The sequence below is a fragment of the Triticum aestivum genome, chromosome 3B, assembly GCF_018294505.1.
Source record: "Triticum aestivum cultivar Chinese Spring chromosome 3B, IWGSC CS RefSeq v2.1, whole genome shotgun sequence".
Taxonomy (NCBI): Eukaryota; Viridiplantae; Streptophyta; class Magnoliopsida; order Poales; family Poaceae; genus Triticum; species Triticum aestivum.
This window is the reverse complement of record NC_057801.1, coordinates 516,344,213-516,359,258: the sequence shown is the minus strand read 5'-3', so window position 1 is coordinate 516,359,258 and position 15,046 is coordinate 516,344,213. Positions and strand designations below refer to the sequence as shown.

At 49.7% G+C, this 15,046-nt stretch overlaps 1 protein-coding gene across 1 annotated transcript; it reads right to left on the bottom strand.

Moving 5' to 3' along the window:
* Positions 1–13,162: 13,162 nt before the first annotated feature.
* LOC123065622 (RING-H2 finger protein ATL67) lies at positions 13,163–14,375 on the bottom strand. The gene has a single exon (XM_044488866.1). The coding sequence runs from the start codon at positions 14,295–14,297 to the stop codon at positions 13,509–13,511; it is 789 nt and encodes a 262-aa protein (XP_044344801.1). The 5' UTR covers positions 14,298–14,375; the 3' UTR covers positions 13,163–13,508.
* Between the last annotated feature and the right edge of the window lie 671 nt (positions 14,376–15,046).

The following is a 15,046-nucleotide window of genomic DNA, read 5'->3' as shown; positions in this document are numbered from 1 at the left end:
AAGAGAACACGAGAGAGAGAGAGATCAAACACATAGCTACTGGTACATACCCTCAGCCCCGAGGGTGAACTACTCCCTCCTCGTCATGGAGAGCGCCGGGATGATGAAGATGGCCACCGGTGAGGGATCCCCCCTCCGGCAGGGTGCCGGAACAGGCTCCCGAGAGGTTTTTGGTGGCTACAGAGGCTTGCGGTGGCGGAACTCCCGATCTATTGTGTCCTTCAATGTTTTTAGGGTATATGGGAATATATAAGCGAAAGAAGTCGGTCGGGGGAGTCTCGAGGGGCCCACGAGACAGGGGTGCGCCCAGTAGGGGGGCGCCCCCCACACTCATGGCCACCTCGAAGCTTCCTTGACTTCAACTCCAAGTCTCCTGGATCGCTTTCGTTCCAAAAATAACGCTCCTGTAGGTTTCATTCCGTTTGGACTCCGTTTGATATTCCTTTTCTTCGAAACACTGAAATAGGCAAGAAAACAACAATATGGGTTGGGCCTCCGGTTAATAGGTTAGTCCCAAAAATAATATAAAAGTGTATAATAAAGCCCATAAACATTCAAAACAGATAATAAAATAGCATGAATGCTTCATAAATTATAGATACGTTGGAGACATATCAATGGCGCGCGTGGCCGGGTGCCCCGCTGTCTCCGCCCCCCACAAAGGCTTGAAGTAGTCCCTGAGGTCGAAGACGTTGATTGACGACGGGATGAAATAGGCGAATTGCGCCCGCCGCGCCACCGCCTCGCTCTCCGGCATCTCCTTCTGCTTTGTGTCCTTGGCTACGCCCTTGCCCTTGCCAGATTTAGGCGCCATGGCGGCTGGGAAGAGGGCGAGGGGTCGAAGGTAGTGGGGGGTGCAGCAGCAGGAGCGAAAGCTTGAGGAGGGAGAAGATGGGGACGGCGATGCCAAGATTGGGGAAAGCACAAAGGGTAAACGAGTCGTGCGCCCGCGGTTATTCCTTTTTATGGGGAAGGCGTGGGCCGCCTCTTTACCATTTATTGCAACGTGACGCATGCCTGCAGCAACCGCCCCATGCATGCCCCCCGCTGTTGGGGAACGTTGCAGAAAATAAATCTTTTCTACGCTTCACCAAGATCAATCTATGGAGTCATCTAGCAACGAGAGAGAGGAGTGCATCTACATAACCTTGTAGATCGCGAGCGGAAGCGTTCAAGAGAACGGGGTTGATGGAGTCGTACTCGTCGTGATCCAAATCACCGAAGATCCTAGTGCCGAACGGACGGCACCTCCACGTTCAACACACGTACGATTGGGGAAGACGTCTCCTCCTTCTTGATCTAGCAAGGGGGAAGGAGAGGTTGATGGAGATCCAGCAGCACGACGGCGTGGTGGTGGAAGTAGTGGGGAATCTCGGCAGGGCTTCGCCAAGCTTAGCGAGAGGGAGAGGTGTTGCGGGGGGAGAGGGAGGTGCCAGGGACTAGGGTGCGCAGCCCTCCCTCACCCCCTCTTTATATAGGGGCCCTGGGGGGCGTCGGCCCCCTAGAGATCCAATCTCAAGGGGGGCGGCGGCCAAAGGGGGGACTTGCCCCCCAAGTCAGGTGGGGCGCCCTCCACCCCTAGGGTTTCTAACCCTAGGAGCAGGGGGGCCAAGGGGGGCGCACCAGCCCACCAGGAGATTTTTCTTCCCACTTCATCCCATGGGGCCCTCCGGGATAGGTGGCCCCACCCGGTGGTCCCGGTACAATACCGGTGACCCCTGAAACTTTCCCGGTGGCCGAAACTGGACTTCCTATATACAATTATTCACCTCCGGACCATTCCGGAACTCCTCGTGACGTCCGGGATCTCATCCGGGACCCCGAACAACTTTCGAGTTACCGCATACTAATATCTCTACAACCCTAGCGTCACCGAACCTTAAGTGTGTAGACCCTACGGGTTCGAGAATCACGCAGACATGACCGAGACAGTTCTCCGGCCAATAACCAACAGCAGGATCTGGATACCCATGTTGGCTCCCACATATTCCATGATGATCTCATCGAATGAACCACGATGTCGAGGATTCAAGTAATCCTGTATACAATTCCCTTTGTCAATCGGTACGTTACTTGCCCGAGATTCGATCGTCGGTATCCCAATACCTCGTTCAATCTCGTTACCGGCAAGTCACTTTACTCGTACCGTAATGCATGATCCCGTGACCAACCACTTGGTCACATTGAGCTCATTATGATGATGCATTACCGACTGGGCCCAGAGATACCTCTCCATCATACGGAGTGACAAATCCCAGTCTCGATCCGTGTCAACCCAACATATACTTTCGGGGATACCTGTAGTATACCTTTATAGTCACCCAGTTACGTTGTGACGTTTGGTACACCCAAAGAACTCCTACGGTATCCGGGAGTTACACGATCTCATGGTCTAAGGAAATGATACTTGACATTGGAAAAGCTCTAGCAAACGAACTACATGATCTTGTGCTATGCTTACGATTGGGTCTTGTCCATCACATCATTCTCCCAATGATGTGATCCTGTTATCAATGACATCCAATGTCCATAGTCAGGAAACCATGACTATCTGTTGATCAACGAGCTAGTCAACTAGAGGCTCACTAGGGACATGTTGTGGTCTATGTATTTACACATGTATTACGATTTCCGGATAACACAATTATAGCATGAATAATAGACAATTATCATGAACAAGGAAATATTATAATCATTTTATTATCGCCTCTAGGGCATATTTCGAACAGTCTCCCACTTGCACTAGAGTCAATAATATAGTTACATTGTGATGAATCGAACACCCATAGAGTTCTGGTGTTGATCATGTTTTGCTCGCGGAAGAGGTTTAGTCAATGGATCTGCGACATTCAGATCCGTATTCACTTTGCAAATATCTATGTCTCCATCTTGAACATTTTCACGAATGGAGTTGAAGCGACGCTTGATGTGCCTGGTCTTCTTGTGAAACCTGGGCTCCTTGGCAAGGGCAATAGCTCCAGTGTTGTCACAGAAAAGAGTGATCGGCCCCGACGCATTGGGTATGACTCCTAGGTCGGTGATGAACTCCTTCATCCATATTGCTTCATGCGCTGCCTCCGAGGCTGCCATGTACTCCGCTTCACATGTAGATCCCGCCACAATGCTTTGCTTGCAACTGCACCAGCTTACTGTCCCACCATTCAAAATATACACGTATCCGGTTTGTGACTTAGAGTCATCCAGATCTGTGTCGAAGCTAGCATCGACGTAACCCTTTACGACGAGCTCTTCGTCACCTCCATAAACTAGAAACATATCCTTAGTCCTTTTCAGGTACTTCAGGATATTCTTGACCGCTGTCTAGTGTTCCATGCCAGGATTACTTTGGTACTTTCCTACCAAACTTACGGCAAGGTTTACATCAGGTCTGGTACACAACATGGCATACATAATAGACCCTATAGCCGAGGCATAGGGGATGACACTCATCTTTTCTCTATCTTCTGTCGTGGTCGGGCATTGAGTCGAGCTCAATTTCACACCTTGCAACACAGGCAAGAACCCCTTCTTGGACTGATCCATATTGAACTTCTTCAATATCTTATCAAGGTATGTGCTTTGTGAAAGACCTATGAGGCGTCTCGATCTATCCCTATAGATCTTGATGCCTAATATGTAAGCAGCTTCTCCAAGGTCCTTCATTGAAAAACACTTATTCAAGTAGGCCTTAATGTTGTCCAAAAGTTCTATATCATTTCCCATCAAAAGTATGTCATCTACATATAATATGAGAAATGCTACAGAGCTCCCACTCACTTTCTTGTAAACGCAGGCTTCTCCATAAGTCTGCATAAATCCAAATGCTTTGATCATCTCATCAAAGCGAATGTTCCAACTCTGAGATGCTTGCACCAGCCCATAAATGGATCGCTGGAGCTTGCATACCTTGTTAGCATTCTTAGGATCGACAAAACCTTCCGGCTGCATCATATACAGTTCTTCCTTAAGATAGCCGTTAAGGAATGCCGTTTTGACGTCCATTTGCCATATCTCATAATCATAGTATGCGGCAATTGCTAACATGATTCGGACGGACTTCAGCTTCGCTACGGGAGAGAAAGTCTCATCGTAGTCAACCCCTTGAACTTGTCGATAACCCTCAGCGACAAGTCGAGCTTTATAGATGGTAAAATTACCATCCGCGTCCGTCTTCTTCTTAAAGATCCATTTGTTTTCTATCGCTCGCCGATCATCGAGCAAGTCTGTCAAAGTCCACACTTTGTTTTCATACATGCATCCTATCTCGGATTGCATGGCTTCAAGACATTTGTTGGAATCTGGGCCCGCCATCGCTTCTTCATAGTTCGAAGGTTCACCTTTGTCTAACAACATGATTTCTAGGACAGGGTTGCCATACCATTCTGGTGTGGAACGTGTCCTTGTGGACCTACGAAGTTCAGTAGCAACTTGATCCGAAGTACCTTGATCATCATCATTAACTTCCTCTCCACTCGGTGCATGCACCACAGGAACATCTTCCTGAGCTGCGCTACTTTTTGGTTCAAGAGGTAGTACTTCATCGAGTTCTACTTTCCTCCCACTTATTTCTTTCGAGAGAAACTCTTTCTCCAGAAAGGACCCGTTCTTGGCAACAAAGATCTTGCCTTCGGATCTAAGGTAGAAGGTATACCCAATGGTTTCCTTAGGGTATCCTATGAAGACGCATTTTTCCGACTTGGGTTCGAGCTTTTCAGGTTGAAGTTTCTTGACATAAGCATCGCATCCCCAAACTTTTAGAAACGACAGCTTAGGTTTCTTCCCAAACCATAATTCATACGGTGTCGTCTCAACGGATTTAGACGGTGCCATATTTAAAGTGAATGTAGCTGTCTCTAGAGCGTATCCCCAAAATGATAGCGGTAAATCGGTGAGTGACATTATAGATCGCACAATATCCAATAGAGTGCGATTACGACGTTCGGACACACCGTTACGCTGAGGTGTTCCAGGCGGCGTGAGTTGTGAAACGATTCCACATTTCCTTAAGTGCGTACCAAATTCGTGACTTAAATATTCTCCTCCACGATCTGATCGTAAGAACTTTATTTTTCGGTCATGTTGATTCTCTACCTCATTCTGAAATTCCTTGAACTTTTCAAAGGTCTCAGACTTGTGTTTCATCAAGTAGACATACCCATATCTACTTAAGTCATCAGTGAGAGTGAGAACATAACGATAGCCACCGCGAGCCTCAACGCTCATTGGACCGCACACATCAGTATGTATAATTTCCAATAAGTTGGTTGCTCGCTCCATTGTTCCGGAGAACGGAGTCTTGGTCATTTTACCCATGAGGCATGGTTCGCACGTGTCAAATGATTCGAAATCAAGAGACTCCAAAAGTCCATCTGTATGGAGCTTCTTCATGCGTTTGACACCAATGTGACCAAGGCGGCAGTGCCACAGATATGTGGGACTATCATTATCAATCTTACATCTTTTGGTATTCACACTATGAATATGTGTAACATCACGTTCGAGATTCATTAAGAATAAACCATTGACCAGCGGGGCATGACCATAAAACATATCTCTCATATAAATAGAACAACCATTATTCTCGGATTTAAATGAGTAGCCATCTCGTATTAAACGAGATCCAGATACAATGTTCATGCTCAAAGCTGGCACTAAATAACAATTATTGAGGTTTAAAACTAATCCCGTAGGTAAATGTAGAGGTAGTGTGCCGACGGCGATCACATCGACCTTGGAACCATTCCTGACGCGCATCGTCACCTCATCCTTCGCCAGTCTCCATTTATTCCGCAGCTCCTATTTTGAGTTACAAATATGAGCAACCGCACCGGTATCAAATACCCAGGAGCTACTACGAGTACTGGTAAGGTACACATCAATAACATGTATATCATATATACCTTTTGTGTTGCCGGCCTTCTTATCCGCTAAGTACTTGGGGCAGTTCCGCTTCCAGTGTCTGCTTCCCTTGCAATAAAAGCACTCAGTCTCAGGTTTGGGTCCATGCTTTGGCTTCTTCTCGGCAACTGGCTTACCAGGCGCGGCAACTCCCTTGTCGTCCTTCTTGAAGTTCTTTTTACCCTTGCCTTTCTTGAAACTAGTGGTTTTATTGACCATCAACACTTGATGTTCCTTTTTGATTTCCACCTCCGCTGGTTTCAGCATTGAAAATACTTTAGGAATAGTTTTCACCATCCCCTGCATATTGTAGTTCATCACAAAGCTCTTGTAGCTAGGTGGGAGCGACTGAAGGATTCTGTCAATGACCGCCTCGTCCGGGAGGTTAATGTCCAGCTGGGACAAGCGGTTGTGCAACCCAGACATTTTGAGTATGTGCTCACTGACAGAACTATTTTCCTCCATCTTACAACTGTAGAACTTGTCGGAGACTTCATATCTCTCAACCCAGGCATGAGCTTGGAAAACCATTTTCAGCTCTTGGAACATCTCATATGCTCCGTGTTACTCAAAACGCTTTTGGAGCCCCGATTCTAAGCTGTAAAGCATGCCGCACTGAACGAGGGAGTAATCATCAACACGCGACTGCCAAGCGTTCATAACGTCTTGGTTCGCTGGGATGGGTGCTTCACCTAGCGGTGCTTCTAGGACATATGCTTTCTTGGCAGCTATGAGGATGATCCTCAGGTTCCGGACACAGTCCGTATAGTTGCTGCCATCATCTTTCAGCTTGGTTTTCTCTAGGAATGTGTTGAAGTTGAGGTTGACATGAGCATGGGCCATTTGATCTATAAGACATTTTGCAAAGGTTTTAGACTAAGTTCATGATAATTAAGTTCATCTAATCAAATTATTTAATGAACTCCCACTCAGATAGACATCCCTCTAGTCATCTAAGTGATCCATGATCCGAGTCAACTAGACCGTGTCCGATCATCACGTGAGACGGACTAGTCATCATCGGTGAACATCTTCATGTTGATCGTATCTTCTATACGACTCATGTTCGACCTTTCGGTCTCTTGTGTTCCGAGGCCATGTCTGTACATGTTAGGCTCGTCAAGTCAACCTAAGTGTTTCGCATGTGTAAATCTGTCTTACACCCGTTGTATGTGGACGCTAGAATCTATCACACCCGATCATCATGTGGTGCTTCGAAACAACGAACTTTCGCAACGGCGCACAGTTAGGGGGAACACTTTCTTGAAATTATTATGAGGGATCATCTTATTTACTACCATCATTCTAAGCAAATAAGATGCAAAAACATGATAAACATCACATGCAATCAAATAGTGACATGATATGGCCAATATCATATTGCTCCTTTGATCTCCATCTTTGGGGCGTCATAATCATCTTCGTCACCGGCATGAGACCATGATCTCCATCATCATGATCTCCATCATCGTGTCTCCATGAAGTTTTTCGCCAACTATTACTTCTACTACTATGGCTAACGGTTTAACAATAAAGTAAAGTAATTACATGGCGTTTATTCAATGACACGCAGGTCATACAATAATTAAGACAACTCCTATGGCTCCTGCCGGTTGTCATACTCATCGACATGCAAGTCGTGATTCCTATTACAAGAACATGATCAATCTCATACATCACATATATATCATTCATCACATCCTTTTGGCCATATCACATCACAAGGCATATGCTGCAAAAACAAGTTAGACGTCCTCTAATTGTTGTTGCATGTTTTTACGTGGCTGCAATAGGGTTCTAGCAAGAACGTTTCTTACCTACGTCAAAACCACAACGTGATATGCCAATTTCTATTTACCCTTCATAAGGACCCTTTTCATCGAATCCGATCCGACTAAAGTGGGAGAGATAGACACCCGCTAGCCACCTTATGCAACTAGTGCATGTCAGTCGTTGGAACCTGTCTCACGTAAGCGTACGTGTAAGGTCGGTCCGGGCCGCTTAATCCCATGATGCCGTCGAAACAAGATAAGACTAGTAGTGGCAAGTAAATTGACAAAATCTACGCCCACAACAAAATTGGGTTCTACTCGTGCATAGAAACTACGCATAGACCTAGCTCATGATGACACTGTTGGGGAACGTTGCAGAAAATAAAAAAATTATATGCTTCACCAAGATCAATCTATGGAGTCATCTAGCAACGAGAGAGAGGACTGCATCTACATACCCTTGTAGATCGCGAGCGGAAGCGTTCAAGAGAACGGGGTTGATGGATTCATACTCGTCGTGATCCAAATCACCGAAGATCCTAGTGCTGAACCGACGGCACCTCCGTGTTCAACACACGTACGGTTAGGGAAGACGTCTCCTCCGGAAACTTTCCCGGTGGCCGAAACTAGACTTCCTATATACAATTATTCACCTCCGGACCATTCCGGAACTCCTCGTGGCGTCCGGGATCTCATCCGGGACTCCGAACAACTTTCAGGTTACCGCATACTAATATCTCTACAACCCTAGCGTCGTCGAACCTTAAGTGTGTAGACCCTACGGGTTCGGGAACCACACACACATGACCGAGACAGTTCTTCGGCCAATAACCAACAGCGGGATCTGGATACCCATGTTGGCTCCCACATGTTCCACGATGATCTCATCTAATGAACCACGATGTCGAGGATTCAAGTAATCCCGTATACAATTCCCTTTGTCAATCGGTACATTACTTGTCCAAGATTCGATCGTCGGTATCCCAATACCTCATTCAATCTCGTTACCGGCAAGTCACTTTACTCGTACCGTAATGCTTGATCCCGTGACCAACCACTTGGTCACATTGAGCTCATTATGATGATGCATTACCGAGTGGGTCCAGAGATACCTCTCCGTCATACGGAGTGAGTGACAAATCCCAGTCTCGATCCGTGTCAACCCAACAGATACTTTCGGGGATACCTGTAGTATACCTTTGTAGTCACCCAGTTACGTTGTGACGTTCGGTACACCCAAAGCACTCATACGGTATCCGGGAGTTACACGATCTCATGGTCTAAGGAAATGATACTTGACATTGGAAAAGCTCTAGCAAACGAACTACATGATCTTGTGCTATGCTTACAATTGGGTCTTGTCCATCACATCATTCTCCTGATGATGTGATCCCGTTATCAATGACATCCAATGTCCATAGTCAGGAAACCATGACTATCTGTTGATCAACGACCTAGTCAACTAGAGGCTCACTAGGGACATGTTGTGGTCTATGTATTCACACATGTATTACGATTTCCGGATAACACAATTATAGCATGAATAATAGACAATTATCATGAACAAGGAAATATTATAATCATTTTATTATTGCCTCTAGGGCATATTTCCAACACCCACGTCACACATTCAACGTGGGTCATGGGGAAGCGCAGCGGACGAAAAAAGTTACCGCGGTAAAAACCGCCCCACCTGCCCGCGCACCGTTTTGAGCCTAGTCAAACAACATGTTGCGCTTATGTGTGGCCCCGGCCCGGGGGCTCCTATCGGTGTACAGAAGTAGGGGCACTCCTTTGTACCCCTTTACCTGTGCACGGGCAGTCAGAGCCATGCCTGCGGCCACGCTTAGCAGGGCAGAGGGAGGAGTCAAAGCCGCAAGATGGTCAAAGCAACGCCAAGACACAAAGAGCAAGAGGGCGAGGTGGATTCCCCCGGCAAGACCCCTTGCCGGGGCGGCCTCCGCGGCCCCGGCAAGGACCTTGCCGGGGCAGCTCACCCAAAGCCAGCGGAGCGCGCCACCCTTGAGCCCCAAGTTTTCCAACACCACCAACCATGTTGGGACCAAGGCTCGGGAGGAGCCTCCATGATGGCATGCAGATCTTTGTGAAGATAAGAAACGCTCCAAGTCAGATGAGGATTAGAAGATGACGAACCTCGATGAGATCCTTTACGAGGAAACCCACAAGACCTCCAGCAAGATCCTTGTCGGGGACGACCACGATGCCACGGCAAGACCCTTGCCGGGGACCCTGGCAAGGCCCTTGCCGAGGACATCCGCGGGGCCACATCCAGGCCCGCGCCCGCCAAGTTTCCACCGCCGCTCCCATGCAGCTGCCAGCCCACCAGCTAGGTAGGCACCAGCGTGTCAACGGGAGGCTTCCAAGCCAACTCAGCGAGCGCCTACGTGGTGGCATGCAAATCTTCGTGAAGGCCCTACCACCATGCCACCTCAGCAGCCTGTCAACCTACATGGCGCTGACTGCCTCGCTGGCCCGGGCGCATGTCGAAGTAGGGCGAGGCGGCGGTAAAGTAAGGGGGACACCTAAGAGGCGCATTAAATGCATCTTGTCCCGTAATGGCTAAGCGATAAGCTTAGCCACTATACTCCGATGCCACCTCCCGTGTGCCACTGTGGTGATCCCCTTGACTATAAAAGGAGGCCTGAGGCATCTAGGAGAAGGATTCGGACCCTGGGACAAGTTACGCTCATCGTAGCTAGATCAAGAACTCCAAGAACACAAATATACACACCAAAGCAGGACTAGGGTATTACGCATCCTCGCGGCCCGAACCTGGGTAAACAACCCGTGTGCTTGTGCTGACTGCCAATCCCGCTCTTCTCACGACCCCGCGCCCCGCAACCGTAGTAGGGATTCTTGTGATCCCATAGGTGTCGTTTCCACCGACACAGAACAACAACCGTCAACGATTAAGAGAAGTGTGATCAGAAGGATAAAACTTGAAGACACACGACCAGAGACGAATGAATACTGGATCTAAGTGGATCCACCAAAGACCAACACCGGCCAAATCCCACGAGATCCGTTAGAGCATCTCCAATAGATGGTCCAAAATTTGGCGGTCCAAAACCGAAGATGTAAAATTTGGACCGCCAAAAAGTGTGTTTTGGAGCTCCGAAAAAAGCTCAACTCCAATAGATGGTCCAAATTGATGGTCCAAAAGAGCAACTCCAATAGATGGTCCAAAATGAAGATGTAAATTTCTTAAAATGACAAACTACTAGTCCATTCAACATAATTCAAACACCAAATTCAACATAGTTTCATACATGAACTTCAACTACTACTTATTCAAACTACTAGATAAACTACTCCTCATTGTCGGAGCTGCGGAACTGCGCCCAGAACCCCTCCTTCTCCGGGTCATCGCACCCCTCCTCCTCCTCCTCCTCCTCTGAGAAGTCTGCCCGGTCCTCCTCGGAAGAGGACTCGATGGGGATCACCGTCGAGGGACCGGCCTCGTCCTCCTTCTTCTTCTGCTCCGCCTCACGCTTCCAGTAGTACTCTAGCTCGGCCTGGACGTACTCCGGATGCTCCCGAGCAAACCTCGCCATCGCCTCCTCGTCGGTCTCGCCGGCATTGACGACAACCGACGGCTTCTTCATCGTGATCTCCTTCATCTTGATGTCCTGCGGCACAAGCATCTCCGCTTCCACCCGACTCTCGATCTCTGGGAGGTTGAGGTGCTCCCGAGGCCTCTCGGCACGCCACACCGCCATGTCGTAGGCACACGTGGCCTCGTGGGCGGAGGGGTACGTGCCGATCCACCAATGCCTCCCGGCGTCGGAGAACTCCACTCCCCAGTTACCGGAGGGCTTCTGCCTCATGCCGAAGAAGCCTAACTTGCCCTTTGGCGTCTTCTTAGGCGCCATCGGAGAGCGGTGGAGCGGCGGCGGCGTGCGGCCGGGGCAGTGGCGGACGGAGCCGGGCGGGGCAGAGCTGAGGTGCGGTGGCGGACGGAGCCGGGCGGGGCAGAGCTGAGGGGTGGTGGTGGACGGAGTCGGGCGGGGCGGTGGCGGACGGAGCTGGGCGGGGCCTAATCTGATGCGGGGCGGCGGCGACGTGCGGGGCGGTGGCGACGGAGTCAGGGCGGACCGGAGCTATGGCGGGCGGGCCGGGGCCGGGCGGAGTTGCGACGGACGGGGCGGCAGCATGCGCTGCGGCCGCGGCCGGATCCACGGCGGGCGGGCGGCGGGGCTACGCGGAAACAGCGGCGGGGGGCGGGGCCGGATCTGATGCGGGCGGCGTGCGGCGGGGCGGCAGCGGGTTGTGGGGGCGGCGGGGCGATGGTGAACGGGCAGGAGGTCGCGAGCGGGCGCGAAAGGAAATGAAGTGGCGGTTGGGCGTTTGCGGGCGGCGGCTGGTTTTGGACCAGATGCACCTCGTGATGTAAATTTGCACCGCGAGGTGTTGCATTTTACATCGCGTGGAGGCCGCGGTCCAATTTTTTTTACATATGGACCATCTGTTAGAGTTGCGTTTTTAGACTTAGACGGTCCAAAAGTTAGTTACTTTTATATTTGGACCATCTATTGGAGATACTCTTAGAGGCACACCTTCGCATGCCCTTTAATGGCGCTAGACCCACCACCAGAATGGAGGCTAGAGAGGGAGTTGCCGTCATTTCGTCTTCATATCTTCATGAACAAGACAAGAACCCTAAATGGATATAAACGAACACCTAAAAACAAAACAGGAGCCCTCACGTCGGCAAGGACTGGGATCCACCATGCCTCCATTACCGCAAGGCCATAGAAGACGAAGTCATGCAAGGGTTTCTTCATGCTAGAAGTAGTTATATACTCCCTTCGTTTCATAATGTAGTGCTTTCTTCCCATAGTTCAACTTTGATCATAAATTTAACCAACAAGACCGACTACGGTGGGAGCAAAAGTTATATCAGTGAATTTGTATTTAAAATAAGTTTTCAATTATATAATTTTTTTCTTCCACCGCAGTCGGTCTCGTTGGATAAATTTATGGTCAAAGTTAGACCTTGAAAAGCGCGGGCTTAGTGGAATGGAGGAGTAAGAAATTAAAAACGTTGCAACGAGATAGAAAACCGAAACACTAGACAAATCTTCAAGATATCGAGTTCATACAATTAAAGCGACCACGTCATGATCACAATAGAAAAATGAAATACAAAGTAAACCTTAGGCTGGTCACAATGAGCAAGAACATAAGCTAGTAACTTACACACTTCCCTAGACTATGTTACTACCTCCATAGTGGGTAGGAACATCTATGTAGTGTCATGCAACGATGTATTTATTAGGTTATAGACTCATTGTTTGTTGGAGTGTGTGATGTTCCGGTAACTTAGTTAGTTACCACAAACACCTCTCTTTTTATTAAATACGTGCCACATAAGCAAAGTTGTATTGGAGTATGTGATGTTACTCCTAAGTTCCTCCCTACTGTGACCGGCCTTATGTAGCGGTAGGCAATACTAATTTAACATTTCACAATAAGGCAAACCAGCAACACTGTATTCACAACTATGCCTTGCTCCAACATCTACTTTTTTTTCGAGAAACCCGTCATCTACTTCTACATTACAAAATTTTCTCGAAGTAATAGTAATGGGAACCAAGCAACTCTTTACAAATCCTAAGCACACCACCAGTCGTACTAGCACCTAAAACTCCTTATGTGTCCTTACCAATCATACAATCGACAAATTTACAGAACCCTTTTCAACGCAAAAAGAAAAAAGAGGAGTAACAATGAAGAGCAGCGAGGTGCACCCATGTAGACTACCCGTCACCTGCTGCGCCGCCGGTCAGCGGCGTATTGCGAGAGCGGGACGAGCTCCTAGAGTGGCGTCGCGAGCGGCGTGGTGACGGGCGTGGGGATTGGGGACGATCTGCAAACGGGGCACGACGCGCTCCTGCGCAGCCAGGCGTCGAGGCACATGACGTGGAACCTGTGCCTGCACTCGGGCATCAGCCGTAGCATCTCGCCGTCCATGTACTCGGAGAGGCAGATCGAACACATGGCGTCGCCGCCCGCGGCCCTGGAGAAGGGGGCCTTGGGATACGACGCGATGGCAGCGGGGTCGAGCCCGACTGGCGACGAGGCGGCCGCGGCTGCCGAGGAGTAGGCCTCGGGGGACTCGGACCCCTCGGCGACGAACAGCACGCGCGGCACGGTGATGGACAGGTGGCTGGAGCTGGACGTGGGCGTGATGGCGCCGGCGAAGTGGCCGCCCGCGCTCTCGCCGTGTCGGAAGCAGAAGTAGGACGCAAGCAGGACGGAAGCGAGGAGGACGAGGAAGCCAAGCGCGATGGCGATGGAGTAGCCGAGGCCGAGCGTGGCGAGCGAGGAGAGGAGGGACGGTGTTGTCATGGCGACGGTAGCGGTAACGGCGGCGGCCGATACGATTTTGCAGTGGGGAAGTGGAGGAATGGCATCGGTGGCGTGCGCGTGTGGGGTGGGGATGGGGTGGGTCGATCGAACGACTAGAGAGTAGTCCTGTGGGGTGGGGTGGAAGGGAGTAAATGTGGATGGTGGCTGGTGATTTTTCTTCGTTTCCTTCTCGTCCCGTCGCGGCGAGGGGGTGCTAGATCTGTGGTGGTGGGTGGACGGCGCCAGCAGCTGCATTTATTGCCGGAGAAGTGGCACGGGCCGAGGAGTAATGGCGGCTGATGGAGATGCTCTGCTCGGCTCCGCTGTCATGACTTCGGGAGGGAGAGGACGGGAGCGTCGCGGCATGGCAGCGTGGGAGGGGGGCTATCTGCCTGTGCTCACTGCTGGAAGTGCTGCGGCATGGGATGTTGGAGTTGGAGGTCACTCGTTTGACCTTTGGAGCGCCATGCTGGTGAGCAATGCCACTCATAGCGGGGTCAATTCCTTGGAAGATATCCTGTCGCTGAGGCACCATGGGCCGGTGATGGTGATATGCAACATTGATACCTAAGTAAAATGCTTTATTCTTTCCATGATCCATTGTTTGTTTGTTTGTTTTTTCTAGAAAATGATCAGATTTATATAAAGATTCATCGAACGAACAAAGCACCTCAGACGTAATAAAAATTACATTGAAGTTCATGGACTATCGAACGACCAGGCAACCGCCAGAACGAGCCGCCGACGCACCGTTGTCGTGGCTCTCACACCGGAGCCGGCCTAATCTTGTCGATGACAATTGAAAAGTCTTCGTGCACGTGCCCCTCTGCCCCTAAGAACTAGGGCCCGAGAGCCGCAGTCGTCACTGTTTGAATCCTTGAATCAATCTAAAGAACCTGGCACCTAATCTCGCCGTAGCGTACATATGCATGACAAGAAACCTTAACCACCCCGCTCTGAGGAGCTGGGAGGAATCTGCGCTGAAGCTCCATCTAATCTGTCCC

Excerpts from the sequence above, each read along its gene's own strand:
- LOC123065622 (XM_044488866.1), bottom strand. The coding sequence starts at position 14,297 with ATGCAGCTGCTGGCGCCGTCCACCCACCACCACAGATCTAGCACCCCC.